This window comes from Somniosus microcephalus, chromosome 7 (assembly GCF_052327205.1).
Source record: "Somniosus microcephalus isolate GS21.2 chromosome 7, FLI_Smic_1.0, whole genome shotgun sequence".
NCBI lineage: Eukaryota > Metazoa > Chordata > Chondrichthyes > Squaliformes > Somniosidae > Somniosus > Somniosus microcephalus.
In genome coordinates, this window is record NC_140993.1 from 8432463 (window position 1) to 8455660 (window position 23198).

Genomic DNA, 23198 nt, shown 5'->3' on the forward strand with positions numbered 1-23198 from the left:
TGTGTGTGTGAGTGTGTGTGTGAGTGTGAGTGTGTGTGATTGTGTGTGATTGTGTGTGAGTGTGTGTGAGTGAGTGTGAGTGCGAGTGTGTGTGAGTGTGATTGAGTGTGTGTGTGAATGTGTGTGATTGTGAGAGTGAGTGAGTGTGTGTGTGATTGTGAGAGTGAGTGAGTGTGTGTGTGAATGTGAGGGTGTGTGAGTGTGTGTGTGAGTGTGAGAGTGACTGTGTGAGTGTGAGTGCCTGTGAGTGTGTGTGAGTGTTAATGTGTGTGAGACTGTGCGTATGTGAGTGTGTGTGTGAGTGTGAGAGAGAGTGTGTGTGTGTGAGTGTGTGAGTGTATGTGAGTGTGTGTGTGGGGGAGAAATTCAGTTGGCTACGCCACCCGTTAGCGCCTTAAGAGGGCGCTAATTGGGTCGCAAGCCACTGCCCACGCCTCCCGCTAAATTCCGCGGGATGCTAGTGGTGGCGCTAGCCGTTAGTGCTGCGCCGCTACTGATGATGTCACTGGTGTGCGCAGCACCCCGCTGATGCCCTGGCCACGATATTTGGAAGCGCCCCCTGATTTACCGCCGGACGCTATGTGCGACCGGTTCAGGGGGGTTACCTGTGGCTGGGAAGGCGCAAATTAAAGGCGAGGTGCGGGACGGTCACTTTTGTTGTTGGCCGCCTGCCAGCACCTGCTGCACTCCCGTCCCCGGCCTCCTGAACCCCCCCCTCCCCGCGGAGTGCCGGCTGCGCTCCAAGAGCCCGGCACTTCCCCCTCGGTGCCGGGCTCTTTTGCCGGCACTCGCGTGTCATAATGCCCCTCCCCTTTAAGAAGGGGAGGAAGGCCTGCAATACTGCAGCGCGCTGTGCCGCAGCGTGTGGCGCTGCAGCACGTAGCGCAACGATATTCAGTTGCAGCGTCCCAAGAGGGATGCGGGGCGCCTCCAGTAGCGCTGCGCTTCCCTTTGGGGCGCAACCACTCAATTTCCAGCGGGCGTCCGCGAATGCTTCCGGGGCGCTACTTTTAGCACCCTGGCGAGGCTGCTGCCCCAAACGGGGCTATAGTCAATTTCTCCCCCTGTGAGTTTGAGAGTGTGTTTGTGAGTGTGAGTGTGTGTGAGTGTGAATGTGAGTGAGGGCGTGTGTGTTTGTGGGAGAGTGTGTGTGAGAGCGTGTGTGTGTGAGTGTGTGTGAGAGCATGTGTGTGAGTGTGAGTGTGTCTGTGAGTGTGTGTGTGAGTGTGAGTGTGTGTGTGAGTGCGTGTGTGAGTATTTGTCTGAGTGTGTGTGAGTGTGTGTGAGTGTGAGTGTGTGTGTGAGTGCGTGTGTGAGTATTTGTCTGAGTGTGTGTGAGTCTGTGTGAGTGTGAGTGTGGGTGAGTGTGTGTGTGAGTGTGTCTGAGTGTGAGTGAGTGTGTGAGTGTGAGTGAGTGTGTGAGTGTGTGAGAGTGTGTGTGTGAGTGTGAATGTGAGTGAGAGGGTGTGTGTTTGTGTGAGAGTGTGTGTGTGAGTGTGTGAGAGTGTGTGCATGAGTGTGTGTGAGTGTGAATGTGAGTGAGAGGGTGTGTGTTTGTGTGAGAGTGTGTGTGAGAGCGTGTGTGTGAGTGTGAGTGTGCCTGTGAGTGTGTGTGAGAGTGTGTGTGAGTGTGTGTGAGAGCGTGTGTGTGTGAGAGAGTGTGATTGTGAGATTGTGTGAGTGTGTGTGTGAGAGAGTGTGAGTGTTAGTGTGTGTGAGAGTGTGTGTGTGAATGTGTGTGAGTGTGTGTGAGTGTGAGTGTGTGTCAGTGTGAGTGTGTGTGAGTGCGAATGTGTGAGTGTGTGTGTGTGAGTGTGAATGTGAGTTTGTGTGAGAGTGTGAGTTTGAGAATGTGAGTGTCTGTGAGTGTGAGTGTGTGTGAAAGTGTGTGTGTGAGTGTGAGTGTTTGTGAGACTGTGTGTGAGAGAGTGTGAGTGTGAGAGAGAGTGTGTGTGTCTGTGTGTGAAAGTGTGTGTGTGTGAGTGTGTGTGAGTGTGTGTGTGTGAGTGTGCGTTTGTGTGAGTGTGCATGTGTGAGTGTGAGTGTGTGTGAGACTGTGTGTGAGAGAGTGTGAGTGTGAGAGAGTGTGTGTGTCAGTTTGTGTGTGTGAGAGTGTGCGTGTGTGAGAGTATGAGTGTGAGAGAGAGTGTGTGTGTGAGTGTGTGTGAGAGTGTGTGTGTGAGTGTGTGTGTGAGTGTGTGTGTGAGAGTGTGAGTTTGAGTGTGTGTGAGTGAGAATTTATGTGAGTGAGTGTGTGTGTGTGAGAGTGTGTGAGTGCGTATGTGAGTGTGTGTGAGAGTGTGTGTGTGAGTGTGTGTGTGTGAGAGTGTGTGTGTGCGAGTGTGAGTGTGTGTGAAAGTGTGAGTGTGTGTGTGTATCTGTGTGAGCGTGTGTCTGTGTGAGTTTGTGTGTGTGTGAGTGAGTGTGTGATTGTGTGTGAGTGTGTGTGTGACAGTGATTGTGTGTGAGTGTGTGTGTGAGTGTGTATGCGTGTGTGAGAGTGTGTTTGTGAGTGAGTGTGAGTTTTTTTGAGTGTGTATACGTGTGAGTGTGTGTGTGAGTGTGTGTGAGTTTGAGTGAGAATGTGAGTGAGTGTGTGTGTGTGTGAGTATGAGTGTGTGTCTTGGTGTGTGTGTTAGCATGTGTGAGTGTGAGTATGTGTGAGTGTGTGTAAGTGTGTGTGTGAGTGTGTGTGTGAGTGAGTGTGTGTGAGTGTGAATGTGTGTGAGTGTTTGTTTGAGTGTGTGTGAGTGTGTGAGTGTGTGAGTGTGAGTGTGTGTGTGAGTGTGTGTGAGTGTGTGTGTGCGTGGGTGTGGGTGCATGTGTCTGAGTGAGTGTGTGAGTGAGTGTGTGAGTGTGTATGAGTGTGAGTGTGTGTGAGTGTGTGTGTGAGTTTGTGTATGTGTGAGCGTGAGTGTGTGTGAGTGCATGTGTGAGTGTGTGTGAGAGTGTGTGTGTGTGTGTGAGTGTGAGTGTGAGTGAGAGTGTGTTTGTGTGAGAGAGCGTGTGTGAGATCTGTTTGTGTGTGAGTGTGTGAGAGTGTGTGTGTGTGTATGTGAGAGTGTGAGAGTGAGTGTGTCTGTGTGAGAGTGTGTGTGAGAGCGTGTGTGTGTGTGACTGTGTGTGAGTGAGTTCGACTGTGAGTGTGTGTAAGTGTGTGTGAGAGTGTGTGTGTGTGTCAGTGTGAGTGTGAGTGTGAATGTGTGTGAGTGTGTGTGTGAGTGTCTGTGGATGTGTGTGTGAGTGTGTGTGAGTGTGAGTGGGTGTGAGTGTGTGAGTGTGAGTGTGTGTGAGTTTGAGTGTGAATGTGAGTGTGTGTGAGTGTGAGTGTGTGTGAGCATGAGTGTGTGTGTTGGTGTCTGTGATAGCATGTGTGAGTGTGAGCATGTGAGAGTGTGTGTGAGTGTATGTGTGAGCGTGTGTGAGTGTGTGTGTGAGTGTTGGTGTGTTTGTGAGTGTGAGCATGTGTGAGTGTGTGTGAGTGTGTGTGTGAGTGTGAGTGTGTATGTGTGCGTGTCTGTGAGTGTGAAAGTGTGTGTGTGAGCATGTGTGATTGTGTGTGAGTGTGTTTGAGTGTGAGTGTGTGTGTGCGTGTGAGTGTGTGTGAGTGTGAGTGTGTGTGAGTGTGTGTGCGTGTGTGACTGTGTGTGTGTGAGTGCGAGTGTGTGTATGTGTGTGTGAGTGTGCGTGTGTGAGTGTGAGTGTGTGCGAGTGTGTGTGTGCATGTGTGACTGTGAGTGTGTGTGAGTGTATTTGAGTGTGTGCATGTGTGAGTGTGAGTGTGTGTGAGTGTGTGTGTGTGAGTGTGTGTGAGTGTGAGTGGGTGTGTTGGTGTGTGTGTTAGCATGTGTGAGTGTGAACATGTGTGAGTGTGTGTGAGCAAGTGTGAGTGTGTGTGTGTGAGTGTGAGTGTGTGAAAGTGTGAGTGTGTGTGAGTGTGTGTGAGTGTCTGTGTGAGTGTGTGTGTGAGTGTGCGTGAGTGTGTGTGTGAGTGTGTGTGTGAGTGTGTGTGTGTGTGAGTGTCTGTGTGAGTGTGTGTGTGAGTGTGAATGTGTGTGAGTGTGAGTGTGAGTGTGTGTGAGTGTCTGTGTGAGTGTGTGTGTGAGTGTGAGTGTGTGTGAGTGTCTGTGAGTGTGAGTGTGAGTGTGTGTGAGTGTCTGTGAGTGTGTGAGTGTGTGTGTGTGAGTGAGGGTGAGTGTGTGAGTGAGTGTGAGTGTGTGAGTGTGAGTGTGTGTGAGTTTGTGCGTGTGAGGCAGTGTGTGCAGGTGCAGCAGGCGGTTAAGAAGGCAAATGGTATGTTGGCCTTCGTAGCAAGAGGGTTCGAGTACAGGAGCAAGGATGTCTTGCTGCAGTTATACAGGGTCTTGGTGAGACTGCACCTTGAGTATTGTGTGCAGTTTTGGTCGCCTTACCTGAGGAAGGACGTTCTTGCCATGGAAGGAGTGCAGCGAAGATTCACCAGGCTGATACCTGGGATGGCAGGAATGACGTATGAGGAGAAATTGTGTCGATTGGGCTTATACTCACTGGAGTTTAGAAGATTGAGAGGGGATCTCATCGAAACCTATAAAATTCTGTCAGGTCTGGACAGACTAGATGCAGGAAGGATGTTTCTGATGGCCGGGGAGTCCAGAACCAGGGGTCATAGTCTAAGGATAAGGGGTAAGCCATTTAGGACTGAAATGAGGAGGAATTTCTTCACCCAGAGAGTGGTGAATCTGTGGAATTCTCTGCCACAGAGGGCGGTGGAGGCCAGTTCATTAAATATATTCAAGAAAGAGTTGGATATATTTCTTAAGGCTAAAGGGATCAAGGGATATGGGGAGAAGGCAGGGACAGGGTACTGAATTTGGATGATCAGCCATGATCTCATTGAATGGCGGAGCAGGCTCGAAGGGCTGAATGGCCTACTCCTGCTCCTATCTTCTATGTTTCTATGTGAGTGTGTGTGTGAGTGTGTCAGTGTGTGAGTGTATCAGTGTGTGAGTGTGTCAGTGTGAGTGTGTCAGTGTGAGTGTGTGTCAGTGTGAGTGTGTGTGTGAGTGTGTCAGTGTGTCAGTGTATCAGTGTGTGTGTGAGTGTGTCAGTGTGTGTGTGTGTGAGTGTGTCAGTGTGTGAGTGTGTCAGTGTGTGAGTGTGTCAGTGTGTGTGTGTGTCAGTGTCAGTGTGAGTGTGTGTCAGTGTGTGTCAGTGTGAGTGTGTGTTAGTGTGAGTGTGTCAGTGTGTGTGTGTGTCAGTGTGAGTGTGTGTTAGTGTGAGTGTGTCAGTGTGTGTGTGTGTTAGTGTGAGTGTGTGTCAGTGTGAGTGTGTCAGTGTGAGTGTGTGTCAGTGTGAGTGTGTCAGTGTGAGTGTGTGTCAGTGTGAGTGTGTGTTAGTGTGAGTGTGTCAGTGTGTGTGTGTGTGTCAGTATGAGTGTGTGTTAGTGTGAGTGTGTGTTAGTGTGAGTGTGTCAGTGTGTGTGTTAGTGTGAGTGTGTGTTAGTGTGAGTGTGTCAGTGTGTGTGTGAGTGTGTGTTAGTGTGTCAGTGTGTGTGTGTGTCAGTGTGAGTGTGTGTTAGTGTGAGTGTGTCAGTGTGTGTGTGTCAGTGTGCGTGTGTGTTAGTGTGTGTGTGTGTTAGTGTGAGTGTGTGTCAGTGTGAGTGTGTGTCAGTGTGAGTGTGTCAGTGTGTGTGTGTGTCAGTGTGAGTGTGTGTTAGTGTGAGTGTGTCAGTGTGTGTGTGTGTCAGTGTGAGTGTGTGTTAGTGTGAGTGTGTCAGCGTGAGTGTGTGTTAGTGTGAGTGTGTGTCAGTGTGAGTGTGTCAGTGTGAGTGTGTGTTAGTGTGAGTGTGTCAGTGTGTGTGTGTCAGTGTGTGAGTGTGTCAGTGTGTGTGTGTGTGTGTGTGAGTGTGTGTCAGTGTGTCAGTGTGTGAGTGTGTCAGTGTGTGTGTCAGTGTGAGTGTGAGTGTGTCAGTGTGTCAGTGTGTGTCAGTGTGAGTGTGTGTTAGTGTGAGTGTGTGTGTGTCAGTGTGTGTGTGTGTCAGTGTGAGTGTGTGTTAGTGTGTTTGTGTCCCTGCACAAGGCTCAGCTTTGAACTAACAGCCTCGACACTTATCCTGTGGATCTTTGATCCATTGAACGGCCAGTGCAGGTGACGGCTCTGCTCTGTGCCACAGCTGCCGCTGCCTGTCTCTGCAATCCCAGCCCAGCCCGGAGGGCTTGCTTGCTCGGCTCCCCTTCCTGCACTCTCCCTGCGAGCACACTGCCTGTGGAACAATGGGAACTGCCGACAGGAGCACGTCGACATAATGAACATCTCTGGATTACTAAAGAGTGGAGGGAGGAGGAAGGGGAGAGGCTGAGGTGAGAGACTGAGCCCGGGTGAGTGTGAGAGAGCTCTGGAATGTGTCCCCCAGACACCGTTATCTTCTGCCGATCGCCTTGGATACACTGCCTGTGATATCGAGGATGTTCCTCCTGCAGCCGGTTAAGAGGCAGCTCACGGGGAGCTGAACATTGCCTGATTTATTCACTCTTTCGTTAGGCTCCTTATTTTGGAGCCTCTCTCTCTGTGCGAGTGTGTGAGTGTGTGTATGTGCGTGTGTGTGTGTGCGGTGAGGAGCTGGGTCTGTTCATGCAGTGGATTACAGAGGAGACTGTACAGAGACAGCGGAGGGGACTGAAGGAAGAAAGAGAAATATAGAGAGTGGAAAAAAGGCAATTCCCGGGACCCGCAGTATCGATAGTCTTTCACTGCCAGACAGAGACAACCAACCTTTTGATTCCTTTGCTATCGGCTGTCTGCAAGCTGCCTGTGCTGGCCATGGATCTGAAGGGGGGTTCGGAGAGCAGCAGTGACAGCGCCCGCCCATCCAACCTCGAGTCCTTTGCCAACAGGTCCACCCTGCACGGGATCAGCCATATCTTTGCCTACGGGCCCATGAGCTTCCGCCGCCTGCTGTGGATGTTGTCCTTCCTCGGCTCCTTCAGCCTGCTCTCGCTGGTGTGCGTGGAGCGCGTAGCGTATTACTTTGAGTACCCGCATGTCACCAAGCTGGACGAGGTGTCAGCGGGCAACCTGACCTTCCCTGCCGTCACCATCTGCAACCTCAACGAGTTCCGCTTCTCGCAGATCACCCAGAACGACCTGTACCATGTGGGCGAGTTGCTGTCCTTGCTCAACGAGCGCTACGAGATCACCCGGCCTGCGCTGGCCGATCCCGAGACGCTGGCCACGCTAAAGAGACTCGCCAACTTCCGCCACTTCAAGCCCAAACCCTTCAACATGTCCGACTTCTACAACCGCACGGGCCACACCATCCACGACATGCTGCTAATGTGCACGTATCGGGGAGACAACTGTACTCACCTCAACTTCACCACCGTGAGTACCACACCCGCGCATCACACAGCACCCGTGCATCTCACCATACTGCACCCACGCATCACACTGCACCCGCGCATCTCACTGTACTGCACCCGCACATCAAACAGCACCCGCGCATCTCACTGTACTGCACCCATGCATCACACCGCACCCGTGCATCTCACCGCGCCCACGCATCACACAGCGCCCGTGCATCTCACCGCACCCATGCATCTCACCGTACTGCAAACACGCATCACACTGCACCCACGCATTTCACCGTATTACAGCCACGCATCAAACCGCACTCGCGCATCTCACTGCACTGCACCCGCGCATCTCACCGCACTGCACCCGCGCATCACACCGCAACTGCGCATCTCACCGTACTGCACCCGCGCATCTCACCGCACTGCACCCGCGCATCACACCGCACCCATGCATCTAACCACACCCGTGCATCTCATCATACTGCACCCGCGCATCACACTGCACCCGCGCATTGCACTGCTCCCACGCATCACACCTCACCTGCACATCTCACCATACTGCACCCACGCATCACACAACACCCGTGCATCACACTGCACCTGTGCATCTCACCGTACTGCACCCACGCATCACACCGTACCCGCGCATCTCACCGTACTGGACCCACGCATCACACCATACCCGCGCATCTTACCGCATCCGCGCATCTCACGGTACTGCAGCCGCGCATCTCACCTCACCCGCGCATCAAACAGCACCAACGCATCTCACCGCACCCGTGCATCTCACCGTACTGCACCCACGCATCACACCGCACCCATGCATTTGACTGTACTGCAGCCGCACATCTCACCTCACCCGCGCATCTCACTGCACCTGCGCATCAAACAGCACCCGCGCATCTCATCACACCCTTGCATCTCACCGTACTGTGCCCGTGCATTGCACAGCGCCCGTGCATCACACCATACTGCACCCACGCATCATACCACACCCGCGCATCTCACTGCACTGCACCTGCGCATCACGCAGCACCCGTGCATCTCACAGCACCCATGCATCTCACCATACTGCGCCCGTGCATCACACAGCAACCACACATCTCTCCACACCCACGCATCACACAGTACCCATGCATCTCATCGTACTGCACCAGCGCATCAAACCGTACCCGTGCATCATGCAGCACCCATGTATCTCACCGCACCCGCGCATCTCACCGTACTACACCCACGCATCTAACCGCACTGCACCCATGCAGCACCCGCGCATCTCACCACACCTGTGCATCTCCCCGCACCCATGCATCTCACCATACTGCACCCGCGCATCTCACTGCACTGCACCCGCGCATCTCACCACACCCATGCATCTCACCATACTGCACCCGCGCATCACACCGCAACTGCGTATCTGACTTCACTGCACCCGCACATCACACCGCACCCACACATCTCACCATACTGCACCTGCACATCACACCGCACCCGCGCATCACACAGCACCCATGCTTCACACAGCACCCGCGCATCTCACAGCACCCATGCATCTCACCGCAACCGCGCATCTTACCGCACCCGCGCATCACACAGCACCTATGAATCGCACCGCACTGCACATCTCACCACACAGCACCCGCGCACCACACTGCACCTGCGCCCAGGCATCACACAGCACCCGCGCATCGCACCACATCAGCGCATCACACTGCACCTGCGCATCACACAGCACCCGCAAATCTCACAGCACCCATGCATCTCACTGCAACCGCGCATCTTATCGCACCCGCACATCACACAGCACCCGTGCATCACACCACACTGCACTTCTCACCACACAGCACCCGCGCACCACACTGCACTTGTGGCCAGGCATCACACAGCACCTGCGCATCGCACCACATCAGCGCATCGCACTGCACCTGTGCATCACACAGCACCCGTGCATCGCACAGCAGCCATGCATCTCACAGCACCTGCGACTCTCACCACACCCATGCGAATGCAGTGCGGGGAGAGGGGGGGTCCATATCATAGACACACTCGGTGTGAGGGCCGAGTCTGACTCTGTCCATAGACTTTACGATCTGTTGTGTATTTGACTGGTTATGGTCTACCCCTCCTGGGTTTCTGAGTTTCAAAATGAACAGTCACTTGGACAAGTGTGGAGGGGGTTGATGAGGGCAATGCGGTTGACGTGGTGTACATGGATTTTCAAAAGGTGTTCGACAAAGTGCCACATAATAGGTTGGCCAGCAAAGTTGAAGCCCATGGAATAAAAAGGACAGTGGCAGCATGGATACGGAATTGGTTAAGTGACAGGAAACAGAGAGTAGTGGTGAACGGTTGTTTTTCGGACTGGAGGAAGGTATACAGTGGTGTTCCCCAGGAGTCGGTTCTAGGACCACTGCATTTCTAGATATATATTAATGACTTGGACGTGGGTGTACAGGGCACAATTTCAAAATTTGCAGATGACACTAAACTTGGAAGTATAGTGAACAGTGAGGAGGAGAGTGATAGACTTCAAGAGGACATAGACAGGCTGGTGAAATGGGCGGACACGTGGCAGATGAAATTTAACACAGAAAATGAGAAGTGATACATTTTGGTAGAACGAGGAGAGGAAATATAAACTAAATGGTACAATCCTGAAGGGGGTGCATGAACAGAGAGACCTGGGGGTATATGTGCACAAATCGTTGAAGGTGGCAGGGCAGGTTGAGAAAGCGGTTAAAAAAGCTTACGGGATCCTGGGCTTCATAAATAGAGGTATAGAGTACAAAAGCAAGGAAGTTATGATGAACCTTTATAAAACACTGGTTCGGCCTCAACTGGAGTATTGTGTCCAATTCTGGGCACCGCACTTTAGGAGGGATGTGAAGGCCTTAGAGAGGGTGCAGAAAAGATTTACAAGAATGGTTCCAGGGATGAGGGACTTCAGTTACGTGGATAGACTGGAGAAGCTGGGGTTGTTCTCCTTGGAGCAGAGAAGATTGAGAGGAGATTTGATCGAGGTGTTCAAAATCATGAGGGGTCTGGACAGAGTAGATAGAGAGAAACTGTTCCCATTGGCGGAAGGGTCGAGAACCAGAGGGCACAGATTTAAGGTGATTGGCAGAAGTTCCAACAACAACAACAACTTGTGTTTATATAGCACCTTTAATGTAGTAAAACATCCCAAGGCGCTGCACAGCAGTATTTTAAGACAAAATAAAATGTTGACACCGAGCCACATAAGGAGAACTTAGGGCAGGTGACCAAAAGCTTGGTCAAAGAGGTTGGTTTAAAGGAGCGTCTTAAAGGAGGTAGAGGAGTGGAGAGGTTTAGGGAGGGAATTCCAGAGCTCAGGGCCCAGGCAGCTGAAGGCATGGCCGCCAATGGTGGAGCGATTATAATCAGCGATGTTCAAGAGGTCAGAATTAGAGGAGCGCAGAGATCTCCTGGGGGATTGTGGAGCTGAAGGAGATTACAGAGATAAGAAGGGGCTAGATTGATTTCCGGACTCTAGGGGAATCAAGGGATATGGGGATCGGGCGGGAAAGTAGAGTTGAGGTTGAAGGTCAGCCATGATCTTATTGAATGGTGGAGATTTGGCCCCTCGAGCCTGCTCCGCCATTTAATGAGATCATGGCTGATCTGATCTTGGCCTCAACCCCACTTTCCTGTCTGCTCCCCATAACCCTCGACTCCCCTGTTGCTCAAATGTCTGTCTCTCTCAGCCTTGAATATATTCACTGACTCCGCCTCCACAGCTCTCTGGGGTAGAGAATTCCAAAGATTCACGACCCTCTGAGAGAAGAAATTCCTCCTCATCTCCGTCTTAAATGGGCGACCCCTTCTTCTGAAACTATGCCCCCTAGTTCTAGATTCCCCCACGAGGGGAAACATCCTCCCTGCATCTACCCTGTCAAGCCCCCTCAGAATCTTATATGTTTCAATAAGATCACCTCTCATTCTTCTAAGCTCCAATGAATATACACAGAAACATAGGAACATAGAAGATAGGAGCAGGAGTAGGCCATTCGGCCCCTCGAGCCTGCTCCGCCATTCAATGAGATCATGGCTGATCATCCAAATTCAGTACCCGGTCCCTGCTTTCTCCCCATATCCCTTGATCCCTTTAGCCTTAAGAAATATATCCAACTCCTTCTTGAATATATTTAATGAATTGGCCTCTACTGCCTTCTGTGGTAGAGAATTCCACAGGTTCACCACAGTTTAGGCCCAGCCTGCTCAACCTTTCCCCATAAGACAATCCTTCCATCCCAGGAATCAACCCAGTGAACCTTCTCTGAACTACCTCAAATGCAAGTATATTCCTCCTTAAATAAGGAGACCAAAACTGTACGCAGTACTCTAGGTGTGGTCTCACCAGCGCCCTGTACAGTTGTAGCAGGACTTCCCTACTTCAATACTCCAACCCCCTTGAAATAAAGGCCAACACTCCATTTGCCTTCCTAATTACTTGCTGCACCTGCATGCTAACTTTTTGTGTTTCATGTACGAGGACACCCAGATCCCTCTGTACTGCGGCATTCTGTAGTCCTTCTCCATTTAAATAATATTTTTCTTTTCTATTCTTCCTACCAAAGTAGATAACCTCACATTTTCCCACATTATACTCCATCTGCCAAATTTTTGCCCACTCACTTAACCTATCTATATCCCTTTGCAGACTCTTTTATGTCCTCCTCACAACTTGCTTAATCGGGGCTTGTAAAAAAGATATTGCGATAATCATGTGCGATTCTAATCATCATATAGATTGGACAAATCAAATTGGCAAGGGTGGCCTTGAGGACGAGTACATACAATGTATTTGGGGTGGTTTTTTAGAACAATACGTTGTGGAACCAACCAGGGAGCAGGCTATTTTAGATCTAGTAATGTGTAATGAGACAGGATTAATTAATGATCTCATTGTAAAGGATCCTCTAGGGAAGAGTGATCATAACATGATAGAATTTCATATTCAGTTTGAGGGTGAGAAACCTGTGCCTGAAGCTAGTGTCCTAAACTTAAATAAAGGCAATTACAGACAGAAGTTGGCTAAAATAGACTGGGAAATAGATTAAAGTGTAAGATGGTAGATAAGCAGTGACAGACATTTAAGGAGATATTTCATAACTCTCAGCAAAGGCTTATTCCAGTGAGAAAGAAAGACTCTATGAGAAGAATGCACCATCCGTGGCTAACTAAGGAAGTTAAGGATGGTATTAAATTGAAAGAAAAGGCATACAATGTTTTGAAAATTAGTGGTAGGCCAGAGGAATTGGAAATTTTTAGAAACCAGCAAAGGATGACTAAAAAAATAATAAAGAGGGAGAAGATCGATTATGAGAGTAAACTAGCAAAAAGTATAAAAACAGACAGTAAGAGCTTCTACAGGTATACAAAAGGGAAGAGAGTAGCTAAAGTAAACATTGGTCCCTTAGAGGACGGGACTGGGGAATTAATAATGGGACACAGGGAAATGGCGGAGACTTTGATCAAATATTTTGTATCTGTCTTCACGGTAGAAGACACTAAAAGCATCCCAATAATAGATAATCAAGGGGCTATAGGGAGGGAGGAACTTAAAACAATCACCATCACTAGAGAAAAAGTACTAGGCAAACTAATGAGACTAAAGGCTGACAAGTCCCCTGGACCCGATGGCCTGCATCCTAGAGTCTTAAAAGAGGTGGCTGTAGAGATAGTGGATGCATTGGTTGTAATCTACCAAAATTCCCTGGATTCTGGAAAGGTCCCAGCGGACTGGAAAACCGCAAATGTAACGCCCCTATTCAAGAAAGGAGGGAGACAGAAAGCAGGAATCTATAGGCCAGTTAGCCTAACAGCTGTCATTGGGAAAATGCTGGATCCATTATTAAGGAAGTAATAGCAGGACATTTAGAAAATCATAATACAGTCAAGCAGAGTCAATATGGTTTTATGAAAGGGACATCGCGTTTGACAAATTTACTAGCATGGATAGAGGCTTGGCTAACTAACAGAAAGCAGAGAGTCGGGATAAATGGGTCATTTTCAGGATGGCAATCTGTAACTAGTGGGGTGCCACAGGGATCAGTGTTGGGGCCTCAACTATTTACAATCTATATTAATGACTTGGATGAAGGGACTGAGTGTAATGTAGCCAAATTTGCTGACGATACAAAGATAGGTGGGAAAGCAAATTGTGAGGAGGACACAAAAAGTCTGCAAAGGGATATAGAGAGGTTCAGTGAGTGGGCAAGAATTTGGCAGATGGAGTATAATCTGGGAAAATGTGAGGTTATCCACTTTGGTAGGAAAAATAAAAAAGCAAATTATTATTTAAATGGAGAGAGACTACAGAATGCTGAGGTACAGAGGGATCTGGGGGTCCTTGTACATGAAACACAAAAGGTTAGCATGCAGGTACAGCAAGTAATTAGGAAGGCAAATGGAGTGTTGGCCTTTATTGCAAAGGGAATGAAGTATAAAAGCAGGGAAGTCCTGTTACAACTGTACAGGGCGTTGGTGAGACCACACCTGGAGTACTGCGTACAGTTTTGGTCTCTTTATTTAAGGAAGGATATACTTGCATTGGAGGCAGTTCAGAGAAGGTTCACGAGGTTGATTCCGGAGATGAAGGGGTTGTCTTATGAAGAAAGGTTGAGCAGGTTGGGCCGATACTCATTGGAGTTTAGAAGAATGAGAGGGGATCTTATTGAAACATATAAGATTCTGAGGGGGCTGGACAGGGCAGATGCTGAGAGAATGTTTCCCCTCGTGGGGGAATCTAGAACTAGGGGGCATAGTTTCAGAATAAGGGGGCACCCATTTAAATCGGAAATGAGGAGGAATTTCTTCTCTCAGAGGGTCGTGAATCTTTGGAATTCTCTTCCCCAGAGAGCTGTGGGGGCGGAGTCATTGAATATATTTAAGGTGGAGATAGACAGATTTTTGAACGATAAGGGAGTCGAGGGTTATGGGGAGTGGGCGGGGAAGTGGAGTTGAGGCCAAGATCAGATCAGCCATGATTTTATTGAATGGTGGAGCAGGCTCGAGGGGCCAAATGACCGACTCCTTCTCCTATTTCTTATGTTCTTATGTTTCCCACCTATCTTTGTATCGTCCGCAAATTTGGCTACAATAAACACACACAAACTCACACTCACACACACACACTCACTCTCACACACACAAACTCACTCTCACACACACAAACTCACACTCACACATTCACACACACACTCACACTCACACACACTCACACACACGCACACACACTCACACTCACACACACACACTCACACACACTCTCACACACATACACACACGCACACACACTCACACTCACACACACACACTCACTCTCACACACACAAACTCACACTCACACACTCACACACACACTCACACTCACACACACACACTCACACACACGCACACACACTCACTCTCACACACACACACACACTCACACACACACAGTTACACTCACACACACACTCACACTCACACACACACTCACACTCACACACACACTCACACTCACACTCAAACACACACACTCACACACACACACACTCACACACACACACTCACACTCACACACACACACACTCACACACACACACACTCACACACACACACTCACACACACACATACACTTACACTCACACACACACACACTCACACTCACACACTCACACACTCACACACTCGCACACTCGCACTCACACACACACACACACACACACACACACTCACACTCACACTCACACACTCACACACACTCACACTCACACACTCAAACACACACTCACATTCACTCACACACACACACTCACAGACACACACACACTCACACACACACACTCACATACACACACAATCTCACACTCACACACACTCACACACACACACACACTCACACTCACACACTCACACACTCACACACTCGCACACTCACACTCACACACGCACTCACACACACACTCACACACACACACACACACACACTCACACTCACACTCACACTCACACACTCACACTCACACACACACTCACACTCAAACACATATACACTCGCACAAACTCAAGCACACAAACACAAACGCAGTCATTCAAACAGTGACCAACCTGTATCCCCTATTACTGTACCTGAGTGTTATACAGTGACAGACCTGTACCCACCAGTACTGTACCCCAGAATGCGAGGAGCATTTGTAATAAGGTGGACGAATTGGCTGCGCAAATAGAGGTAAACGAATATGATTTGGTTGGGATTACGGAAACGTGGCTCAAGGATGGCCAAGACTGGGAACTCAACATCCAGGGGTATTCAATATTCAGGAAAGATAGGCAAAAAGGAAAGGGAGGTGGGGTAGCATTACTGGTTAAAGAAGGGATTAATACAATTGTAATGAAGGATATTAGCTCTGATGATGTGGAATCTGTATGGGTAGAATTGAGAAATACTAAGGGGAAAAAAACATTAGTGGGAGTGGTTTATAGACATCCAAACAGTAAGGCGGAGGTTGGGGATGGCATTAAAAGGGAAATTAAAGAAGCGTGCAATAAGGGCACAGTAGTCATCATGGGTGACTTTAATCTACATATAGATTGGGCCAACCAAATTAGTAACAATACTGTGGAGGAGGAATACCTGGAGTGTTTACGGGATGGTTTCCTGGACCAATATGCTGAGGAACCAACCAGAGATCAGGCCATCTTAGACTGGGTATTATGTAACGAGAAAGGATTAATTAGCAATCTTGTTGTACGAGGCCCCTTGGGTCGGAGCGATCATAATATGATCGAATTCTTCATTAAGATGGAGAATGAAGTAGTTGACTCAGAGACAAGTGTCCTCAATTTAAATAAAGGAAACTACGATGGTCTGAGGAGCGAGTTGGGTAGGATTGATTGGGGAATGGCAGTCAAAGGGTTGATGGTGGATAGGCAATGGCAAACATTCAAAGACCGAATGGATGAGCTACAGAATTTGTTCATCCCAGTTTGGCATAAAAATAAAACAAAAAAGGTGACTCAACCGTGGCTAACAAGGGAAATTAGGGATAGCATAAGATCCAAGGAGAGGACATATAAATTGGCCAGAAAAAGCAATAATCCTGAGGATTGGGAGCAGTTTAGGATTCAACAAAGGAGGACAAAGGGATTAATTAAGAAAGGGAAAATAGAATATGAGAGTAAGCTATCAGGAAACATAAAAACTGACTGTAAAAGCTTTTATAGATATGGGAAGAGAAAAAGATTGGTGAAGTCAAGCATAGGTCCCTTGCAGTCAGAATCAGGGGAATTTATAATGGGAAACAAAGAAATGGCAGACCAACTAAATTCATAGTTTGGTTCTGTCTTCACAAAGGAGGACACAAATAGCCTCCCAGAGATGCCGGGGAACATAGGGTCTGATGAAAGGGTGGAACTGAAAGAAATCAGTATTTGTAGGGAAATGGTGTTAGGAAAATTGATGGGACTGAAGGCCAATAAATCCCCAGGTGTGAGGGTGCCGGTCAGTTCCTTCAGTAACCCCTAGATGGCACCTTCACTGGTTGGTTTCCCTTTGCTAAATTGTTACTGGTTTACTTAACTGCCTTTTATCAGGTTCATTGGTTTCACCTGTTTTTGCTTGTATTTAAGTTCTGTGGTTTCTTCCCTCTGGGCTCAGTCCTGACAAGGGAGTTAGTCTTGACAAGGTGCGCTGTCTTGACTAGGCGCTCAGTCTCGGCAAGCCTGTTGCCCTGTGGTAGCTTGCCTTGACAAGCCGGTTGCCTTAATGGTTGCTTGTCTTGAGCTCCTATGTCTATAACTGTTTATCTGTGTTATGTTTTGCTTGTATTTAAGTTCTGTGGTTTTTCCCTTTGTTCTTGGTCTTGACAAGGTGCTGACAAGTTGCTCAGTCTTGATAAGGTGCTCAGTTTGGACAAGCCAGTTGCCCTGTGGTAGCTTGTCTCGAGCTCAGTCTTGACAAGCTGGTTGCCTCACGGTAACTTGTCTTGAGTTCCTATCTTGACAAGCCGGTTGCCCTGTGGTAGCTTGTCTTGCGCTCAGTCTTGACAAGCCGGTTGCCTCATGGTAGCTTGTCTTGAGTTCCTATCTTGAAGAGCTGTTTGCCTATGTGGTAGCTTGTCTTGAGCTCCTATGTTTGTACTGTTAGGGCGGGGGACACGGGGCCGTGTAGACACGGGGCCGTGCTGTCTGGGCGAGGCTGGTTCTGGACCCAAGTGCAGACAGACAAGGCGAGAAGCAGGTATGCAGTCTTAAATAAAGGTACTTCACTAGAATCACACAGGTAAACAGCTCTTGCCATGGAAGGAGTGCAGCGAAGATTCACCAGGCTGACACCTGGGATGGCAGGAATGACGCCTGAGGAGAGATTGTGTCGATTGGGCTTATACTCACTGGAGTTTAGAAGATTGAGAGGGGATCTCATCGAAACCTATAAAATTCTGTCAGGTCTGGACAGACTAGATGCAGGAAGGATGTTTCTGATGGTCGGGGAGTCCAGAACCAGGAGTCACAGTCTAAGGATAAGGGGTAAGCCATGTAGGACTGAAATGAGGAGGAATTTCTTCACCCAGAGAGTGGTGAACCTATGGAATTCTCTGCCACAGAGGGCAGTGGAGGCCAGTTCATTAAATATATTCAAGAAAGAGTTGGATATAATTCTTGAGGCTAAAGGGATCAAGGGATATGGGGAGAAGGCAGGGACAGGGTACTGAATTTGGATGATCAGCCATGATCTCATTGAATGGCGGAGCAGGCTAGAAGGGCCGAATGGCCTACTCCTGCTCCTATCTTCTATGTTTCTATGTTACTGTACCCCAGTGTTACTGTTACACACCTGTACCCACCAGTACTGTACCCCAGTGTTATATGGTGACAGACCTGTACCCACCATTACAGTACCCCAGTGCTATACAATGTCAGACCTGTACCCACCAGTACTGTACTTGTGCTAGTGATAGACCTGTACCCACCAGTACTGTACTTGTGCTAGTGATAGACCTGTACCCACCAGTACTGTACCCCAGTGTTATACGGTGACAGACCTGTACTCACCAATAATGTACCCCAGCGTTATACAGTGACAGACCTGCACCCACCAGTTCTGTACCCCAGTGTTATACAGTGACAGACCTGTACCCACCAGTACTGTACCCCAGTGTTATACAGTGACAGACCTGTACCCACCAGTACTGTACCCGAGTGTGATACAGTCACAGACATGTCCCCATCAGCACTGTACCCAAGTGTTTTACAGTGACAGACCCGTACCTACCAGTACTGTACCCGTGTTATACAGTGACAGACCTGTACTCACCAGTACTGTACCCCAGTATTTTACAGTGACAGACCTGTCCCCACCAGTACTGTACCCCAGAGTTATACAGTGACAGACCTGTACAAACCAGTACTGTACCCCAGTGTTATACAGTGACAGACCTGTACGCACCACTACTGTACCCCAGTGTTATTGTGACAGACCTCTACCCACCAGTACTGTACCCCAGTGTTACTGTGACAGACCTCTACCCACCAGTACTGTACCCCAGTATTATACAGCGACAGACCTATACCAACCAGTACTGAACCCCAGTGTTATACAGCAACATACCTGTACCCACTAGTACTGTACCCAAGTGTTATACGGCGACAGACCTATACCAATCAGTACTGTACCCCAGAGTTATACAGTTACAGACCTGTACCCACCAGTACCGTACCCCAATGCTATACAGTGGCAGACATGTACCCAACAGTACTGTACCCCAGTGTTATACAGTGACAGATCTGTACCCACCAGTACTGTACCCCATTGTTACAGTGACCCAACTCTACCCACCAGTACTGTACCCCAGTGTTATACAGCGACAGACCTGTACCAACCAGTATTGTACCCCAGTGTTATACATCGACAGACCTGTACCTACCAGTACTGTACCCAAGTTTTATACAGTGACAGACCTGTACCCACCAGTAATGTACCCCAATGTTATACAGTGACAGATCTGTACCCACCAGTACTGTACCCCATTGTTACAGTGACCCAACTCTACCCACCAGTACTGTACCCCAGTGTTATACAGCGACAGACCTGTACCAACCAGTATTGTACCCCAGTGTTATACATCGACAGACCTGTACCTACCAGTACTGTACCCAAGTTTTATACAGTGACAGACCTGTACCCACCAGTAATGTACCCCAATGTTATACAGTGACAGACCTGTACCCACCAGTACTGTACGCCAGTGTTATACAATGACAGGCCTGTTCCACCTGTACAGTTCCCCAGTGTTATACAGCGACAGACCTGTACCCACCAGTACTGTATCCCAGTGTTATACGCTGACAGATCTGTACCCATGGCAGGAATGACGTACGAGGAGAGATTGTGTCAATTGAGATGATCTTTTTTTCCCCCATTTAGACACGACAAACACATATCATTCTTTAACCTATCATAGTAAAACTTAAAATGAAATCCTTATATATTTTGACTTGGAATATCCAAGGTCTACGCTCTTCGGTGCTCGACGTGAAGAGTAGGACCCCAGAGTTCATAGATGAAACTAAAGATCTGGATATTATCATTTTACAGGAAACTTGGTATAGAGGAGAAGGACACAGTGGCCGTCCCCAAGGGTACACAGAGCTGATGGTCCCCTCCAATAAATTGCCAGGAGTAACCCAAGGCAGAGACTCTGGAGGCATACTGATTTGGTTTAAAACAGAGCTTAAGAATTGCATCAAATTTATAAAAAAGGGCGAAAACCACATGTGGCTCAAAATTGAGAGGGGGATTATCTCTAACACACAAGATGTTTTCATTTGCGCACTCTATATCCCCCCAATGGAATCCCCGTACTTTAAAGAGGACACCTTCTCCAACATTGAGAGGGAGATTATCCAATTCCAGGCCCAGGGGAACGTGTTGATCTGTGGTGACCTCAATTCAAGAACTGGCGAAGAACCAGACTTCACCAATAATCAGGGAAACAATTACATATTTGGGAATAACCACTTCGATATCCCCTCCCATCCATACAGGCATAACTTCGACAAACAGACAAATACTAACGGAAAACAGCTCCTGCAGCTCTGTCGAAGCCTGGGTCTGTACATTGTCAATGGTAGGTAAATGGGAGACCTCCTAGGAAGATCCACCTATTGCTCACCTCTTGGCTGTAGCACCGTAGACTATATGATTATGGATTTGGACCCATCCTCTTTCAGAGCATTCACAGTCAAACCACAAACAACACTGTCAGACCACAGTCAAATTACTATGTATCTTAAAAAGACAGAAACAACCAACACAGAAACACAACCCAGTAAGCTGTACAACACCAAAAAATCGTACAGATGGGCCAAAAACAGCACGGAAAAATACCAAAAAGCAATTAGCAATCAATCAACTCAAGCTCTCTTGGACACCTTTCTGGATAACATATACACTCACAACAAAGAAGGCGTAAGCCGGGCAGTGAATAACCTAAATAATATTTTTGATAATTTGGCAACAAGGTCAAACTTGAAAGCTCGCAAGAACAAACCCAAAACAAAAAACTATGAAAAATGGTTTGACCCAGATTGCCATAACATGAGGAAAAAACTTAGAAAAATATCAAACCAAAAACACAGACTGTAAAAGTATCCTCCGGACTCAAAGGAAAACCGTAAACAATGCATGCAGGGCAGAACTAGGCCAATATCCATTAATAATCACTATCCAAAAAAGAGCCACCAAATTTTGGAAACACCTAAAAATGAGCAACCCCCACTGCTATCATTACGAAGCCCTGAAATGCCAAGAGAGGACCATAAAGAAGAATACCCTCAGTCAACTAGTCCTGGGACTCAGTGAAGTAACTACTAACACTACTAACAATAACCAGCCCCAGGACAGTGACAGCGTAACACAAAGAATTCGACCCAACACAATCATCACTAAGCAAAAGGAAAAATATCTGTCATATTGGGCAGAAACAACCAAAACCCAAAACAAACTCAATTGCTACTTGGCCCGAAACAGACAATACAACATGGCTGATTACCTGACCATGGTAAAGGATAGCAAACTGAGAAAAACCTTGACAATGTACAGACTTAGTGAACATAGCCTGGCGATCGAAAAAGGTAGACACAGGCAGACCCAGCTACCAAGAGAGGACAGGATATGCTCTCACTGCAGTCCAGGGAGTGGTGGAGACAGAGATGCACTTCCTCACAGCTTGTAGAAAATATCAGGGCATCAGGGAGAATTTCTACCCAAAATTCACAAAAATATGCCCGGAATTCAGAAATTTGAATGACGACCAAAAACTCCCATACCTACTAGGGGAAGAGAGAAATTGTGTAACCTTAGCGGCACACTATGTTACAGCTTGCCATAAACAGAGCGACAACCACTAAATATAAGAAAAGAGTATATACAAATTATATGAATGTATATTTATACACTCAGAGATATATCTGTTTATACACTGTATGGATAGATCTGTATTTTTGTGTTCAACCATGAATGTTTTTCGATGCTTTGGCAACATAAGATGCACCTTGTCATGCCAATAAAGCGATTTGAATTGAATTGAATCAATTAGGCTTATACTCACTGGAGTTTAGAAGATTGAGAGGGGATCTCATCGAAACCTATAAAATTCTGTCAGGTCTGGACAGACTAGATGCAGGAAGGATGTTTCTGATGGCCGGGGAGTCCAGAACCAGGGGTCATAGTCTAAGGATAAGGGGTAAGCCATTTAGGACTGAAATGAGGAGAAATTTCTTCACCCAGAGAGTGGTGAACCTGTGGAATTCTCTGCCACGGAGGGCGGTGGAGGCCAGTTCATTAAATATATTCAAGAAAGAGTTGGATATATTTCTTGAGGCTAAAGGGATCAAGGGATATGGGGAGAAGGCAGGGACAGGGTACTGAATTTGGATGATCAGCCATGATCTCATTGAATGGCGGAGCAGGCTCGAAGGGCCGAATGGCCTACTCCTGCTCCTATCTTCTATGTTTCAATGTTTCTAACCCACCACTACTGTACCTCAGTGTTATAGTGACAGACTTGTACCCACCAGTACTGTACCCCAGTGTTGTACCGTGACAGCCCTGTACCCACCAATACTGTACCCCAGCGTTATACAGTGACAGACCTGTACCCACCAGTACTGTACCCCAGTGTTATACAGTGTCAGACCTGTGCCCACCAGTACTGTACCCCAGTGTTATACAGTGACAGAGCTGTACCCACCAGTACTGTACCCCAGTGTTGTACAGTGACAGACCTGTACCCACCAGTACTGTAACCCAGTGTTATACAGTGACAGACCTGTACCCACCAGTACTGTACCCCAGTGTTGTACAGTGACAGCCCTGTCCCCACAAATACTGTACCCCTGCATTATACAGTGACAGACCTGTACACACCAGTACTGTATCCCAGTGTTAGTGACAGACCTGTACCCACCAGTACTGTGCCCCAGTGTTATAGTGACAGAACTGTAAACACCAGTACTGTACCCCAGTGTTATAGTGATAGAACTGTACCCACCAGTGCTGTACCGCAGTGTTATACAGTGACAGACCTGTACCCACCAGTACTGTACCACAGTGTTATAGTGACGGAACTGTACCCACCATTACTGTACCCCAGTGTTATTCAGTGACAGACCTGCACCCACCAGTACTGTACCTGTGTTAGTGATAGACTTGTACCCACCAGTACTGTACCCCAGTGTTAGAGTAACAGACCTGTACCCACCAGTGCTGTAGCCTAGTGTTATACAGTGACAGAGCTGTACCCACCAGTGCAGTACCCTAGTGTTATACAGTGACAGAGCTTTACCCACCAAAACTGTACCCC

At 48.2% G+C, this 23198-nt stretch overlaps 1 protein-coding gene across 1 annotated transcript in view; it reads left to right on the top strand.

Annotated features, from left to right (window-relative positions):
• Positions 1-6798: 6798 nt before the first annotated feature.
• Positions 6799-23198, top strand: part of LOC147114489 (acid-sensing ion channel 1C-like) — a 28732-nt gene continuing 12332 nt past the window's right edge. Inside the window, exon 1 of the mRNA XM_085993925.1 lies at positions 6799-7359. Within this exon, the coding sequence (XP_085850051.1) occupies positions 6799-7359 (561 nt within the window). The remainder of the gene's footprint in view (positions 7360-23198) is intronic.